Below are 17,838 nucleotides of genomic sequence, written 5' to 3'. Positions count from 1 at the left end.
CCATGTTAGTCTGTATCAGCAAAAACAACGAGGAGTCCTTGTGGCACCTTAGAGGCTAACAAATTTATTTGGGCATAAGCTTTCATGGGCTAAAACCCATTTCATCAGATGCATGGAGTGGAAAATACAGAGGCAGGTATAAAGACACAGTACATGAAAAGATGGGAGTTGCCTTACCAAGTGGAGGGTCAGTGCTAATGAGCCAATCAATTAGCACTGACCCTCCACTTGGTAAGGCAACTCCCATCTTTTCATGTGCTGGGTATTTATACCTGCCTCTGTATTTTCCACTCCATGCATCCGATGAAGTGGGTTTTAGACCACGAAAGCTTATGCCCAAATAAATTTGTTAGTCTCTAAGGAAAAAGTGGGTGTTTAGAAAAATGGTAACTTTTTGGTGACTATGTTTGGAATCATTTTTATACATATTTACAGACCATATTTACCCCGAGTTTTTGTGAGACATCCTAGTAATTATATAAAAAGTAATGGAATTTCTACATACAGAATCAGGATGGAATTTGGCCCTTATAATATGCAAGACATAGCCCATTTAGATCACAACATTTTAAAAGGTACGGTATCTTTGCCCCCAAAGTTTGATCAGCTCGACAGCATCCTTTTCATCTTCTATTACAACAGTACAAGAAGATTCCTGACAGGATATATGGCAGTGCAGAAGTCAGGATGGCAATACTGCGACCTCCCCAAAATAACCTTGTGACCACCCCCCCTGCAACTCCCTTTTAGGTCAGGACCCCCAATTTGAGAAATTATGGTCTCCCCCTGTGAAATCTGTATAGTATAGGGTAAAAGCACACAAAAGAACAGATTTCATAGGGGGATATCAGATTTCATGGTCCATGATGTGTTTTTCATGGCCGTGAATTTGGTAGGGCGCTACCTATATAGAATAGAATAGCTCAATGTTGACTTCCCAAGAAATAAAGAGATACACCACTCCTTTAATGCTCATCTTGAATATTCCAAAAAGAGAAAATAAACAATATATTCAAAACAAGATGGATGTGTTTAGAAGTCTCAAAACTCTGAAGCTTTAGAGTTCTTCATAATGTTAAAAGAGTGTTGCTTCTCTCACCTGGTAAACGTACTAATTCTGTTGTCTGACAAATGCAAAGATTTTTTCTAGAAAAGAGCCAAGCCAATATCGGGCTGTTCAGACACTAATCAGCAGGCCAAGTATTTTTGTAACTGTTACCTTTGAACCTGGTGGATAAAATATTTCTGGAAAATACAGTTACACGTTAGATTCAAAAGAGCTTCATTGGCTGGTGCTATAACTTTAATCTAGACGAGTTATCTTCTTAAGGACAGCACTACCTGGAATAATGTGAACACATCCTTGACCCCTGCCACTTAGGAGGAGCTCATAGATAGGGTAAGTTTTAAGGAAATGCTCAGAGGTATTTGGAAGATGTGCATGTGTCTGACTATCTCATCTGCAATATGAACATGAAATGAGATCCTTTAATTCTCAATCTGTTTAGCAAAGGAAGTAAAAGTATTTTTTCATGCAGATAATAAATCAAACTAGAAACATGCTGGAGTTTAAAGGCAGCATTAAATCAAAATCAATACAATCTCCAGTAGTCAAACACACAAAATCTTTCTAGTAAGACATAACTAAGCAATGACTCATTGCTATCAATGTTCTGATATAGATTTTGTGCTTGAACATTCAATAAACAGAGATACTGAATTTACTCATGCTAAATGTGGTTGCTTCCTAATACAAACCAAAACATCAAGTATACTTTGGTAGTACTGCAAATGAAATGCTTTTGTAGTAGTTCCCTAAGAAATTATATTTCACTTTAATTTAAGGAAAAAATGCCACAGGTGTGACAAGCACTCATTTGACAGTCACTATAACAAGCTATGCAATATCTGATGAGTTTCCCCCTAGCCACAAAGCTTGTTACTCTGTCAAAGAAAGCTATTAGGTTGGTTTGACACAATTTGTTCTTGACAAATCCATGCTGTTACTTATCACCTTATTATATTCTAGATGTTTGCAAATTGATTGCTTAATTATTTGCTCCATTATCTTCCGGGTACTGAAGTTAAACTGACCGGTCTGTAATTCCCCAGGTTGTTCTTATTTCCCTTTTTTATTGATGGGCACTATATTTGCCTTTTTCCAGGCCTTTGGAATCTCTCCAGTCTTCCATGACTTTTCAAAGATAATTGCTTATGGCGCAGAGATCTCCTCAGTCAGCTCCTTGAGTATTCTAGGATGCATTTTATCAGGTGCTGGTGACCTGAAGACCTCTAACTTAAGTAATTTTTAACATGTTCTTTTCCTGTTTTAGTCTCTGATTCTACCTCATTTTCACTGGCATTCACTAAATTAGTTTTCCAATTGCTCCTAACTTTTTTGGTGAAATCAAAGTCTGAAACAAAAAATCCATTTAGCAATTCTGCCATTTCCAGGTTTTCTGTTACTGTTCCTCCCCATCCCCCCCGCCATTGAATAACAGGTCTACACTGTCCTTGGGTTTCCTCTTGCTTCTAATATATTTGTAGAATGTTTTCTTGTACCCTTCGTGTCTTTAGCTAGTTTAATCTCATTTTGTGCTTAGCCTTTTCTAATTTTGTCCTTATATACTTGTGATGTTTATATTTATCGTTTGTAATTTGACCGAGTTTTCACTTTCTGTAAGCTTCTTGAGTTTCAGATCATTGAAGATCTCCTGGTTAAGCCAGGGTGGTCTCTTGCCATACTTCCTATCTTTCCTATGCAGTGAGATAGTTTGCTCTTGTGCCCGTAATAGTGTCTCTTCGAAAAACTGCCAACCCTCTTGAACTGTTTTTCCCCTTAGACTTGCTTACCACGGGATCTTACCTACCAACTCCCTGAGTTTGCTGAAGTCTGCTTTCTTGAAATCCATTATCTTTATTGTGCTGTTTTCTCTCTTGTGTTCCTTAGAATCACGACCTCTACCATTTCATGACCACTTTCACCTAAGCTGCTGTCCACTTCAAATTCTCAACTAGTTCCTCCCTATGTGTCAAAATTAAATCTAGAACAGCCTGTCCACTAGTAGCTTTCTTCACCTTCTGAAATAAAATATTTGTCTCCACATGCCCAACATGACCACAGCCTCTGTGTTTGCTTCACGGGGTGGGGGTTCTCTTGGGCTCCTCCTCTCCATTCTCCGGGTGGGACCTCCGTTCCCCTTAAAGTGTCCCTATGCCCAGACACCAGTCTCCTGCCCCTGGTGCTTGGTTTGGACAGTCTATGGGCCCTCTCCCGCAGCAGCTTAAACACCCACCATTGCTGCTAGGCAAGCTGGGTCATACAGGCTCTCAAGTTGTCCGACCCCATGGTCTCCAATCTCGTTGTCTCTCAGTTTCTCAAAACTTCTCTGGTACAGGCAATAGTCCTACAGTCTTGTCTCTCCCCCTTGTATCAGGGGTGACTGTATGCCTGCATTCCCCACCACAACTTGTTGGATAATCTGTGCCCTGCTATATTATTTTCCCAACAGATGTCTGAGTAGTTGAAGTCCCTCATCACCACTAAGTCCTGTGCTTTGTTATTTGTTTAAAAAAAGTCCCATCCACCCCTTCTTCCTTGTTAGGTGGTCTGCAGTAGACCACTACCATGACATCACCCGTGTTTTTTACACCTTTTATCCTTACCCAGAGACTTTCAACAAATCTGTCTCCTATTTCCATCTCAACCTCAGTCCAAGTATATACATTTTTAATATTTAAGGCAACTCCCTTTTTTCCCTGCTTGTCCTTCCTGAGCAAGCTGTACCCTACTATACCAATATTCCAGTCATGTGTATTATCCCATGAAGTCTCTGGGATGTCAACTATGTCATAGTTGTGTTTATTAACTAGCATTTCAAGTTCTTCCTGCTTATTCCCCATACTTCTTGCATTAATATACAGACATCTAAGATACTGATTTGATTTCTCTTCCCCTTGTTATCTCTTGTCTCTCCCTTATCCCTGCTATAATGATACATGCGCTCCCCAGATTCTGACCTTTCTCCCAGCTCTCCATGTTTTTGACTTACCTTCTCATAAACAAACTAGGGAAATACAACCTAGATAGAGCTATTATAAGGTGGGTGCATAACTGGTTGGAAAACTATTCACAGAGAGTAGTTATCAGTGGTTTGCAGTCAAGCTGGAAGGGCATAACGAGTGGGGTCCTGCAGGGATCAGTTCTGGGTCTGGTTCTGTACAATATCTTCATCAATTATTTAGATAATGGCATAGAGAGTACACTTCTAAAGTTTGCAGACAATACCAAGCTGGGAGGGGTTACAAGTGCTTTGGAGGATAGCATAATTCAAAATGATCTGGACAAACTCGAGAAATGGTCTGAAGTAAATAGGATGAAATTCAAGAAGAACACATGCAAAGTACTCCACTTAGGAAGGAACAATCAATTGCAAACATACAAAATGGGAAATGAGTGCCTAGGAAGGAGTACTGCAGAAAGGGATCTGGGGTACATAGTGGATTGCAAGCTAAATATGAGTCAACAGTGTAACACTGTTGCAAAAAAAAGCAGACATCATTCTGGGATGTATTAGCAGGAGTGTTGTAAGCAAGACATGAAAAGTAATTCTTCCACTCTACTCCACGCTGATTAGATCTTAACTGGAATATTGTGTCCAGTTCTGGGCACCGCATTTCAGGAAAGATGTGGACAAATTGGAGAAAGTCCAGAGAAGAGAAACAAAAATGATTAAACATCTAAAAAACATGACCTATGAGGGAAGACTGAAAAAACTGGGTTTGTTTAGTTTGAAGAAGACAGAGGGGACATGATAACAGTTTCCAAATACATAAAAGGTTGTTACAAAGAGGAGGGAGAAAAATTGTTCTTAACCTCTGAGAATAGGACAAGAAGCAATGGACTTAAATTGCAAGGGAGGTTTAGGTTGGACATTAGGAAAAACTTCCTAACTGTCAGGGTGGTTAATTACTGGAATAAATTGCCTAGGGAGGTTGTGGAATCTCCATCATTGGAGATTTTTAAGAGCAGGTTAGACAAACACCTGTCAGGAATGGTCTAGATAATACTTCGTCCTGCCATGAGTGCAGGGGACTGGACTAGATGATCTCTCATGGTCCCTTCCAGTCCTATGGTTCTATGTTTTCCAGATAGGGAAACTGAGGCACAGTGAGAGAGACTTGCCCAGGGTCACAAAAGAAATCTGAGACGGAGCCATGATCTGAACCTAGATCCCATACTTTAACTATAAATCTATCCTTCCACCTGACATCAAATTTTACTCCACACTCTGCAAATATAACATCATACATAACAACATAAATAATACAGAATAAAACTAAACCATAACTTGTATAATCTTTAGAAATATGTAAAAATATCTGTTACAGATTTATCAGGTAGATAAATAAGGATTCATAAGGAAAAATTCGAATAGTTGAAGTTCAGACTTTGGTATTCTAACTCACACTGAGTAGAAACCTTATCTCTGTGAGTAGTGCCAGTGTTGTCAGTGGGATGTCTCATGGAGTAAGATACTATTCAGTCTGAATAAAGGTGTCAACAGGACTTACCACAGAGTACAGCAGTAGCCAGTGAGAGCAAAGGTGTCAGAATCAGGCACTAAAAAGGTATGGCATTGGCCAACATATAATTAAGAGGAGACCGTTGGAGTGGAAACAATCTGCAGATGTTAGAAGGATGCAAACATCAAGACATGAATTGTTTAAGGCAGCATAAGGGGATGGAGATAATGGCATTAATTTAAAGAAAAGAAAACTTAGAATGAGTACCAGGAAAACTCTTTTACCTGTGATATCATTTAGTTCATGTTACTGCCTGCCTCAGTGGTAGAAACTCCATTGATTAAGTCATTTAAAACTGGACTTGTGGAAGTACCACAAAAATATACTGTAGGAATGAAATCCTGCAGAGCCAGGATTTACTGGATGTACTTTAGGACCGAAGGTAATATGTCTCTTCAATTTCTAATATTATGGATTCTATGGCCAGAAGTTGTTCAACTGATCTAATAATAATTATTCTATTTCAACAATTACAAACTGACAAAAATGATTTATAAAAAAAAGTACTACTGTGCCTATATTACTACTACATCAAAACCAGATTCTATATTATTTGTAATGACATAATTGAAACCTAGCTGATATTTATTTTAAGAGTATATTTCTGACAGAATAAAAATATTTTAATAGGCAGCACAACAGATATTTTGGGAAGGTTTGCAGACCTTACTTCTGCTGTATCTATTTCCTCTCTTACCTAGATGAGCTATAATTTTTAAAAAAGCAGAAGTATTAAATGTCAAACCTGCACAATGCAACCTTTAACAAACCAGAAATCTGGTATAAAGTTAAAAGTGCAGTTTTTAAAGAATTTTTTTTACTTATGCCAGGTGATAGTCACTGGATTCAAAGGAAACAAGAGCCCTCCAGTGATTCAATAGCTAATGTTACCACAATAACATTGTCCTAAAGACTCGAGAAGATGCTGTGGATTTTCATAGCTGTGCTTAAGGGGTATGAGCTTTGAATGGGAGTGAGGTAGTTAAAATAACAAAATGAAGAAACTGTATGTGTGCTGATATTTGGTGGTCCTGAACTGGAACACTATCTATTGGTACAAAAACCAAGCCATCCGGAGTATTTCATTTTGATTTACAAATGTCTTGGATAGAAAGCAGAATTAAAAAAAAAAAAAGTAGTTCTGTATGTCTAGACAATTTTTACTTTTCAGTTTGACATTTGCTACTTTGCTTCTGCAGATGCCAAAATCTATATGCTTCTAGACTTAAAAGATTAAAGAGATGGGTTTTAGTTCACTGGTTAAACTGTTACTGTATCACTTTAGCCCTTTAAAACATGACAGTTTGCACTATCCCCAGTTTTTAAAAGATTTGCAAGGGTTTCTATTACCAACCCTGAAAGTATTTTCAGGGGATTTAATAACTCAGCAGTGAGAGAAAAAAAATTCTCTGAGCTAACAACTTGACCTACATTGGCTCTGGATCAAACGAATTTACAAAACCTGTTTACGCATCTCTCATCCCCAATTCAAGTTGGCATTAGCTCTGAATATTATATAAGAGGCCTGAAGAATTCTATGGAACCTTAAGACTTATTTCTGAGGTACAAACTATTGAGTTCTGGGGCCTAGTTTTCATTTTCCTACAGCATGAAAGCAATTTCATGTCATTTACACATTTTGAGGAACACCTGAATACTTAAAAAATATCAAATAAACTATACACTGAAATAATTCAATGTTATCATTCTCTTCTTTCCTCTTCTGCTGTCACTCCCTTCCTTCCCCCTGTCCCAGTGTCACTTTTTTCAGCCTAACGGGAAATGCTCTCCTGAAAACCCCTGGTCATTCTCTGCCTTAAATAGTCAATAAATAACATTACTTATATTCTCTATATTTAAATGAGGGCAACATTTGCTCTAATTTATTTAAACTCTGAGTGAAATTCACACTACTCAGCAGCTCAAAGCCAGGGTATGCAGTAAACACGTTCAAATTAACATCAAGTTGACTGAGCCCCCATTAAGAAGAAATACCATGTAACTGGATTCTTTTTATTTACCTTCTTATCTTTAAGGCTTTAGGGCTCCCAAGGGAAGAGGTGGCACACACACACACCCATACCCCTTTGTCACACAGAGTGGGTGACTGACCAACCCGACCCTTCCTGCCCAACACTGTTCACCTTCCATGCCTAGCTGGGACACCGGGATGAACCTGCCTCTCCCGGTACCTGGCGCCGCATCTTCCCGAGGCAATGCATGTGTGTGTGTGGAGGTGGGGGGGGGGGAGGTAGTGTAAGCGAAGTCACAAGCCCCTACCCAGATTTCTGCCAGGGTTCACACAAGAATGTGGCCAACAGCAGCATTTCAGCACTGTGCAGGACAGAAGGAATGGAAACTGCTTCCAGCTATGGGGGTGGAGGGGTGGGGGAGGGAGGAGGGATGACCTGGCCCACGTCTTTGCAGAGCTCATCCCCTCCCCCCCACCGTCTGTAGGTTAGGGGCAGGAATAGGCTGGAAATCGCTCCTCCACCTCCCCTCAGCCACTCCAGAGCTTAGCTGAGGGGTGGAGAGGATGCCCCATGCCAGTGCTTTGTGAGGCTTTGGAACACGCAGGGCTTGGCTCCTCCTTGCCAGTGCCCTGGGCCGGAAGGTCTTAGGCTTTCCCAGGGTGCTGGCCCAGCCAGAGGCAGTGGGGGAAGGAAGGAGCCTGCCAGCCAGGCTGCTGGTGAGCTGAGTGCTCCGACCAGGGGCTGGTTCTCTGCACAGTGCTGGGAGTGGGACGTGCCCCACCGGGGGGCGGGGGGGGTGATATGGAGGAGCAGCAGAGCTGAGGGGGATGAAGGATCAAAGCAGGGAGAGGACAGCGAGAGGGAGAGCAAGTAAAAGGGCCGATGGGTGGGCAGCAGAGGCTACATGTAACCGGCCGCCGCCTGGCGCCTACCCGCAACTCACTGGCCACTGCAGCTTGTAGCCAGCACCATCTGGAAACGGGATGGGGGGGCGGGGTTCTGCTGGCCAAGACCCGGCACAGAGTGGGGGCTGTGCTGACGGACTGGTAGGGAGAGCGGCCCGGCCCGGCATGCTGCAGCTTCACCCCGCCACCAGCCTCACGTACTCACCACCCATCGCTACCCACTGGACACCCCACTCACCGCCAGTGGGTGGGCAGCTAGCAAGCAGGGATCCAACCAGTAGCAGGACCACCCAGTACTGATGGGGGAGATGCAAAAAATACAGGACAATTTGCACATTTTAAAGAAAAAAAGTCAGGACACCTGCAGGAGGGCTTAAATACAGGACTATCCCTTTCCAATTGGGACATCTGGTCACCCTAGCGATGCACAATCTTGCAAAGTCTTAGGCTGAATCGGCGGGTAGAAATCGATCTCTCGGGAATCGAGTTATCGTGTCTCATCGGGACACGACAATCGATCCCTGAATCGACGCGCTTACTCCACCAGCGGAGGTGGGAGTAAGCGCCGTTGACGGGGAGCCGCAGAGGTCGATTTTGCCGCCGTCCTCACAGCGGGGTAAGTCAGCTCCGATACATCGAATTCAGCTACGCTATTCGTGTAGCTGAATTTGCGTATCTTAAATCGATCCCCCCCTCCCCCCCCGTAGTGAAGACCTGCCCTTATTTGCATAAGTATTCCCTACTGTATGACTGCATTGGGGCTACATGCTTAAGTATAATTAAGGATCCACGATAGTGTCCCAAAATGACACTTCTCTGGTAAGTACCATGCATATTATGATGCCATTATTTAATAATAAATAATATTTAGTATTTCTCCTCCACACTATCAGGCTTGACAGTCTCGTTTATCCATTTCAGCCACAACCATCTTTGCACTTACTACCATGCCCCTTTCTAAATGAAATATCCTGCCTGAATTAGTCCATAAAACCAATACCAGGTCCTCCTCCTAATCTCTCACCAATACTTACTTATACTACGACATATGCAAGAAACTAGTAATCTAATAAGGCATTAGGTTGAGGGCCATTTGGGCATAGTTGATACTAATTATAGAAAGAAAAAAAAAGACTGTACGTTTTCTCTCTCTCGTCCCACCCTCTTTTTTGCTTGTCCATGAAGATTATAAAGATTGTGGGGGCAAGAATTATTTATCTACATATATGGAAAGTCCCTAGAGCATGGTGAATGCAACCATAATAGATCATATAAATTATAATAGCCATAATAATTATTAAAGAAATAGAAATAGCAAAGGAACTTATCTAAAGCACTGGATCAATTATATGCATTTTATATTTTGAAAATGCAAAAATTTCTTTCAAGAACCTTAAATATCTGACAAAAGTCCTATAAGTCAGAGTTAAAACTGTCAGTTGATGTGCACAATTGTATCTTTTCTTTAAAAAATAGTATGACTGAAGGATGAAGTGTTAGCATTAATTCTGAGTTTCCTGGGGCTTTCTTTGTATTAAGTCAGATGCTCAGATTTACGGGTGTCTTGTATTTAATTGTGGTACTACTGTTTATTCGAGTGGTAGTAGCACATTCTATGATAAATTAAATGGGCATTTATCAAAGATAACTTGCCAGTTATAAATGTCAAACATAAGCACTGTAAGACAAATATAAATAGTCTATCTAGAGTTTACATTTATCTTATTTCAAATCTTTGGATAATCAACATTTGTACAACAGTGTTCACATTTGAATTATTGAAGAATATTTTCTGAAAGAGGAAGAGACAGTAAGTTACATCATTTATTTTTAATTAATGTTACCACAAAAATAAAATATTAAAAATGCTATTTCCTATATAATATTGGAGAAGAAGAAGAAGAAAGTAGCATGTTATTTAGGGTTGTAAACCTTGAATCCAAGGTTTGGATTCAAGGTTTAAAGTTACTTAAATAAGCAAGTCCAACAAAATTTCATAGAAGGCATAATACGATAGTGGTAGTCAGTCTAACTCTCAAAAATAAAATTCACATGTAGTACAATACATAATGGTCCCACTGAGAACACTACCCTGACAGCAATAGAAGTATTACAAACATTTGATAATAAACCCCTCCCCCACCTACCTTTGACCCATAAGGAAAAGATGGGCCTTGCAGCACGCCAAAGGTTAACAAAGTTGGGTAGAGCCTTACTGGTAAAGAAGTCCAGCCATCAGCCCCACTCTCTTTTATACCAGCGAAGCATTCTTGCATTCTTTATGTTAATACACCAAAGATAGAAAGGATACTCACAGTTAAAACCAGGTTCAATATTGTTTCCAGCTTCAAGGCTGTTTATTGTGATTTGGAAGATGATGTGCAGTAGCAGGAATGATAGACTGATGAAACACAAGGATTTTAATAACCGTCCTGTATGTCCTAGAAGACACAATATTGAGATGTACATAGTTGGGAGAAGTTCCAAAAAGAGTTAAAGTAGTGTTTAAAATTATCCAAGCATAGAAATGTTGTAAGTCTGGTAAATGGAAAAGGTTTCTAAATAGAATCAGTTACCACCCACTAGTTATGAATGTTACTTTGAGGGTTTCTGTCACTCATACCACAGTATACAGCACGATTATAACAAATGTTCAAATATGGCACTTCAGTTATAAGAACCCTCGATTATAACTCATACAATATTTTCCTCAAATGTTTTTTTAGAAATTATCTAGAATCTCCAGATATCAGTCTTAACTCAATGAAGAAAATTTTCAATATTTCTATCACCTAATCATCTGACATAGACACTGATAATTGGGGGATTACTGAATAAATTAATTATGCCAATGAACAAATGATAGATTTGAATAAGGGATGAATTTCACTTTCTAGGGGGGTTGGATAAACCAGGTTTACTGTATTTAAAATATATTTTTTTCTTTCTAATGCAAAACTTAGAACTAAAAAAGATGACAAAAGTTAATTGCATATGTGTAGAACTGAACTGCTCTGAAAGGAGACAGATGGAGTTAAAATTCTGAGGTAATACAGAGCAGTTTTAAATAAGATAGGGAACATTTTTCTTGTCCTCAAATATGCTTTACTTATCCATAATTAACCACTTTTACAATGACAATCCCTAAATTAAACTGCAGTTTAACTGTTTTAATTAATCCACAGTTCTTCTGTGTAAAAGCTCAATTGACTTTAATGGAAGTTGTATGCTCCATAAAAAGGGGTATAAATGCTGTAGAAAGCCACAATGATAGTTTATATAGAGTCCAGGAGTCCAGAGTCCACGTTGAGAATGAAATAGAATACTGTTTACTAGATTTGTTAGTGACCCGCACTACACTAGTTTATAGAGGAAGTAGCATAAAAACAGCCAACAGTGGACTCAAATAAGAATCCACTAAGTACCATAAATTAAACAAAATATAAGACAAACCTGGAATATTTCCACAAGTGAAATCAAACAAAATATAGAGATTTCTAGCTTTAGAGTTAGATTTTTATCTCATTTATATCAGTGTAATTTCTTAGGTTTCAGCAGAGGTACATCTATAAAAGTTAGGGCAGAATTTGGCCCAGAACTGGCTCTAGAAACTAAGAAAAATGGTAAAAAGCAACAGAGGGTCCTGTGGCACCTTTGAGACTAACTGTTAGTCTCAAAGGTGCCACAGGACCCTCTGTTGCTTTTTACAGATTCAGACTAACACGGCTACCCCTCTGATACTAAGAAAAATGGGTACCTTTTCCAAGTGGTATGCAATTCCCACTGGGACTGGGGGGCTAAAACCTGGCACACATCTGTGGAAATTTACCCCAACATGTCTAGGCACTACGTTAGTAAGTTGCTCCACAATTTTAGGACTGGAAAGTTTAGCAGACTTCTGGGAATAGGTGTTTTCCCCACTGACCAATTCAGAGGAAAGCTAGTCAGAATGCAGAGACTTCATTAGAATCCTTCTCTCCAACCCACGTGCAAAACTAAACTGGATTAAACAGGGCCAAAAACTCTCCACACATGGCCAAGGAAGCAATTTTGTATTTTTCAAAGGTAATCCAGCCAAGAGCTGGATTAATGATGACATGTCACCTGAACCACAGGCATGTAACTTTAGTACAAATAACCATTTGAATGTGCCCAACTGGGACTCCTGCCCTCAACAAACATATGCATCTCTTGGCTGTCTACATCACAATTGTCTGCAAGGGTGGAATGTGCTCACTCGTTTGGTACTCAGAACATTTTCACTGGAGAATAAAGTGCTAAATGCTGTTATATTTAGAGCAGGGGTAGGCAACCTATCCACACGTGCCAAAGGCAGCAGGCTAGCTGCTTTTCAGTGGCACTCACACTGCCTGGGTCCTGGCCTCCGGTCCGGGGGACTCTGCATATTAATTTAATTTTAAATGAAGCTTCTTAAACATTGTAAAAACCTATTTACTTTACATACAACAATAGTTTAGTTATATATTTTAGACTTATAGAAAGAGACCTTCTAAAAACGTTCAAATGTATTACTGGCACGTGAAACCTTAAATTAGAGTGAATAAATGAAGATTCGGCACACCACTGCTGAAAGGTTGCCGATCCCTGATTTAGAGGGTAATCAGCATTGTACCACATGTGTTCTCTTCTGATGACCCTCCTTTGAGACAGCACTGCCATACTGGGGTCACCGTCACTATTAAATACAATCACAACTTTTAGCATTTGTATGACCCAGCAAGGGCTTTTTCCTAAGAAACTGCAAAGGAAACAGAGGATAAGATGACCAATAGTCAGTAATAGCTGTTTCAAGAAAGTTCACTTATTGGCCATGCTATTGTATGGGCATATCTCACAACTCTGTAAACCATAGCCTCTTATGGATGGGCTGAACAGTGCAGGCCACTACCTTGGCCTGACTGTTAATATGCTAGGAATTTTCCATGCTCCCGCCTTTTCTTTTAATGGCTTAACAGATAGCAAAAGTCAGACTGAACTTTTAATGTTGAAAAGTGCCATATAAAACTGCAAAGAGTTAGTATTCATAGGGTGGCAAAGCAAGCTGACCGGGTCAATAGTGTATCTGTACAGTGAACTGTGATGACACCATCAAGGGGGGAGAGAAAGGGGGAAAAATCAAAAGTGTTTAAAAAAAATCAGTTTCGTCTGGGACCACAAACAGTAGAATTCTTTAATCATAATCATATGGTTATTGCATGGTGTCATTACAGAGAACAGTTAAGGGTTTTGGGGGCCCTAACTGGAGGAATCCTATACCTTACAATTGGATTTCTTTTAAATTTAACCTTAATTCTGATTTTCCTGAGTTTATACCACTTGGTTTCAGGATAACTACAACATCGCTGTATTGCATTTTACCCTAAATTACTGATTTGCACTTTCAACTTTAGCTCCTTTGTTAACAGTTTTTGTGTGGGAATTATCAGACTTATGTTTACAGAAAAGTATTTTACCTGGTTACAACAGAGTTAACAAACAAATATAAGTCACTATTTATGCAATCTTTGCTAATATGTAAAAGTATATAAAATATGTGGTGTTAATGTTTCATATATAATTATCTCCTGAAATGGTTTCTAATTAATGGCTTTATAAGTGTCTTATGAAATATGGGTGGGATTTTCTAAAGTGCTTAGTGTTGGCTCACCACTCCTCCCATAGAAGTCAAAGGGCATTTGGCCATTGACCTCAAATGAGAGCAAAATTAGGCCAAAGATGAATAATTTTGAAAATCCCATACCTAATGCACACATAGAACAGGGGGTGGGAGTGGGGAAGAACCTTTCCAGAAGGCAAAATGTTTTTAAGCTAGCTTCTAAGTAGGATTTTTCAGATGTGAGACTTCAGCTGCCAGTGAGACTCACACTGCCTCTATATCACATTTAACCTTACAATGAAAGCAAAATAAAGAAAAAAAAAAGGTCTCTCACCACTATGTTTAAAATTGGAGTTCACCTCCCCCCAAAGTTTCAGCAGTGCTAAAAACTGGAAGTTTGGATCCGGCCAATTGAAAGTATAAAGAAAAAAAATCAGAGGCGTAGCCGTGTTAGTCTGGATCTGTAAAAAGCAACAAAGAGTCCTGTGGCACCTTACAGACTAACAGACGTCTGTTAGTCTATAAGGTGCCACAGGACTCTGTCACTTTTTAAAGCAAAAATGTTACTGAATTTTGCATGAAAATCTGTCATTTTTATGACAAGTATTAAAATTAGATACATATGTACACAAAAAGTTAAATACAGAATATAAACTTTGACCTACCTACTTTATCCACCTTCTGCTTGACAGGAAAGCCATCTATTTTAGTAGGTATAATTAATAATACTATTGGCTACAAAGTTCCTGTCAATTCTTTTCTTGAATTCACTAATATGTTCTGCTTTTATGATCCTCTAGTCTATATTCTGATGATCCCGGGAGAAGCAGGAACTAATCAGATATCAGTTCTAAACAAAGACTAAGATAATTTTATCAAGGTGCTGAACGTTCTAGCCCAATCCAATAAAGCACTTATGCATGTACCTAACTTTAAGTACACAAGTTGTCCCACTGAATGGGACTACTGCCAAGCACATTTAATTTTTTTGCTGCATTGTGCCTGAGTGTACATTGTAGGATCAAGTGCTAAGGAGGCTAAGGCACCCAATTAATGCTGAAAGTCAATGGGACTTAGGATCCTAAATCCCTTAGGATCCTTTGAAAACCCTAGCATTATACATTACAGTCTTCTAAGTTGTTGTGTAATCTTTGCATGTATTAAGAGTTGATGTAAAGAGCTGCAGAGTGGAAGCCATTTTCACTGCCCAACAACAAATTTCATTGATCCTACAAAACCTAGTAACTATGTTACATATTCTTGAGTGCCATCTACTTACCTATTAAGTGTTTACATATACACAGATATGGAACTCTCCTGTAATAATGTTAAACATCTCCTGCATTCCACCCCAGAGATAACTCATAAGTAAAGTGACGACTGTATGTACAGGATAGTTTTGAACAGCTCATTGGGAACATTTAGATACAAAGAGACTCTTGAATTGTTTGATGTGTGTGTCTCTCTGGACATTTCCCTTGCTCTGCAGGATTGTTTAACCAGGTTGTAATTTGCACAGTGTTTGATATGTTTTGAATAAATAGAGATACAAAGATTGTGTTAATAGCACTAATACAGGGTTGGTCATCTCTAGAGTGGTGGATTACAAGGCAAAGGCTATGAATAAAGAAAAGGGGAACACAATAGTTTGAAAGAATTTTATTTAGAATAAAATTTAATAGCGGCATACTTTCTATACTGTATATTTATACAATGGCAAACCATTAATCCACAGATTACAATAATTATACATTGGCACAAAACCTGAAAAAAGATTACTTCCATTCAGTGAGCCTTAAATATGCTTCCTAAGTAGGACCCATGCCAATAAAATGCTTAAATCATCCTGTAGCTGCCAGTGTTTTCTTTTTTGTTTTTATTTCCCCTCCCCCCCCCAAAGAAAAATTTACTTTCTTCCTTTCTGGCAAATAGTATATTTTTTTCTGCTACCTTGTAAGCATTCCATTACACTGCAGCCTGTCTAAATTTAGATAAAGATTAATACTATATATAAAATCTGTTTAATACATTTTAAGAATTCTTTGCACTTCGACACTATCTTCTACCCAAGGAATTTGCTTGTAGTACAGCCAAGGTAGATGACAGCGCTAAGCATCACAAAAAACACCAACTGGCTAACTTGCTGGAAGTCTCAGCAAGAGGCAAGAAATGAATGAGAATTAATGAACGCCACTGTCTATGACATACTTGCATGGGACTAAGCCCCGCAAAATTTACATCTACATCCAATAGCTTCAGAGTTCAAGGTTGTATCTTAGAGAGAGGGATCCAAGGTGTGAAGGTCAAATCTACATCCTAACTTCCCCAATACTACAAGAATTTGTATCTAAATGTTCCCAATGAGCTGTTCAAAACTTCCACTCCAAATGTCCCCCAAGTTTGAGGGATTTTGATCTGATTTTTGGGTTCATTTCTATCTCTAGTGTGAGTTAAGGGCCCCAATCAAGAACTCTAATTATTACTGTGCCCTAGTATAAAAGAAAAATGTTAACAGAAGGAATGTTAAAACAATGTATAAATCCCATTTTGATCAAATTTTAAGCAAAATATTACATTATAATAAAATGCTGTTTATCCTTTCTTAACATCACAAAAAAAATACAGAAAGAATTTGCAATAGCTTATATGTCATTAAAAACATGTTTATCAACACATTTTTAACTTTACCTTTTGTAAACAAATTCACTATTGTTTATTTCTATTGTGACAGACCCAGACCAGTGGGGTACAGGAGTCTGGTAGAAGACAAATACACTGGTCACTGGATGAGTAGTTTTCTGTTCCTTGAGTGACCAGAGCAGGGGCTGCACTAGAGTAATCAGGAACCTGCTAGAACCAGTTAAGGCAGGCAGGCTAATTAGGACACCTGGAGCCAATTAAGAAGAAACTGCTTGAATCAATTAAGGCAGGCTAATCAGGGCACCTGGGGTTTAAAAAGGAGCTCACTTCAGTTTGTGGTGTGAGTGTGAGGAGCTGAGAGTGACAGGGTGTGTTGCTGGAGGACCGAGGAGCACAAGCGTTATCAGACACGAGGAGGAAGGTCCTGTGATGACACTAAGGAAGGTGTTTGGAGGAGGCCGTGGGGAAGTAGCCCAGGGAGCTGTAGCTGTCATGCAGCTGTTACAGGAGACACTATAGACAGCTGCAGTCCACAGGGCCCTGGGCTGGAACCTGGAGTAGAGGGCGGGCCCAGGTTCCCCCCAAACCTCCCAATTGACCTGGACTGTGGGTTCTTCCAGAAGGGCAGGTCTCTGGGCTGTTCCCCAACCCACATGGTGAATCTCTGAGACAAGAAAATCCGCCAATAAGAGCAGGACCCACCAAGATAGAGGAGGAACTTTGTCACACTATGTAAAACACAGATGCTTATCTGCCTGTATTTCTTTTCTCTCTCTCATTCAAATGTTAACAGGTATGTATGATTATGTTTACAGGACTGTAAAATGGACTTGGGTAAACCTGACAGTCAAAAGAGTTGTGTAATTTAAAGTAACCTGATTTAGAAATGAAAACAGAAAAAGACCTACCTAGAAAAATAAATGCCTACTTACTCTAGCTTCTTGCAAGACTTCCTGTTTTTTCTAGAAGTTTTCGTGCCCAGAATACTATTAGAACTGAGCTGCATCCTCTGCATCAATAGACAATGCCATCCTTCAAGCCAGTTATAATCTTTGACTAGCAAGTTTACAGAGGCAAGTTACCCATTTTGTTAACAAAATATTTTGCCAGACAAGCC

At 39.4% G+C, this 17,838-nt stretch overlaps 1 protein-coding gene across 1 annotated transcript in view; it reads right to left on the bottom strand.

Moving 5' to 3' along the window:
* PIEZO2 (piezo type mechanosensitive ion channel component 2) overlaps positions 1-17,838 on the bottom strand; it is a gene marked incomplete in the record, with an annotated part of 436,326 nt that overhangs the window by 277,724 nt on the left and 140,764 nt on the right. The window contains 1 exon segment of the mRNA XM_034762599.1: positions 10,780-10,905. Coding sequence (XP_034618490.1) covers positions 10,780-10,905 — 126 coding nt within the window.

This window comes from Trachemys scripta, chromosome 2 (genome assembly GCF_013100865.1).
Source record: "Trachemys scripta elegans isolate TJP31775 chromosome 2, CAS_Tse_1.0, whole genome shotgun sequence".
Lineage (NCBI taxonomy): Eukaryota > Metazoa > Chordata > Testudines > Emydidae > Trachemys > Trachemys scripta.
The sequence above is the reverse complement of the archived record's forward strand: the minus strand, read 5'-3'. Positions and strand labels throughout refer to the sequence as shown.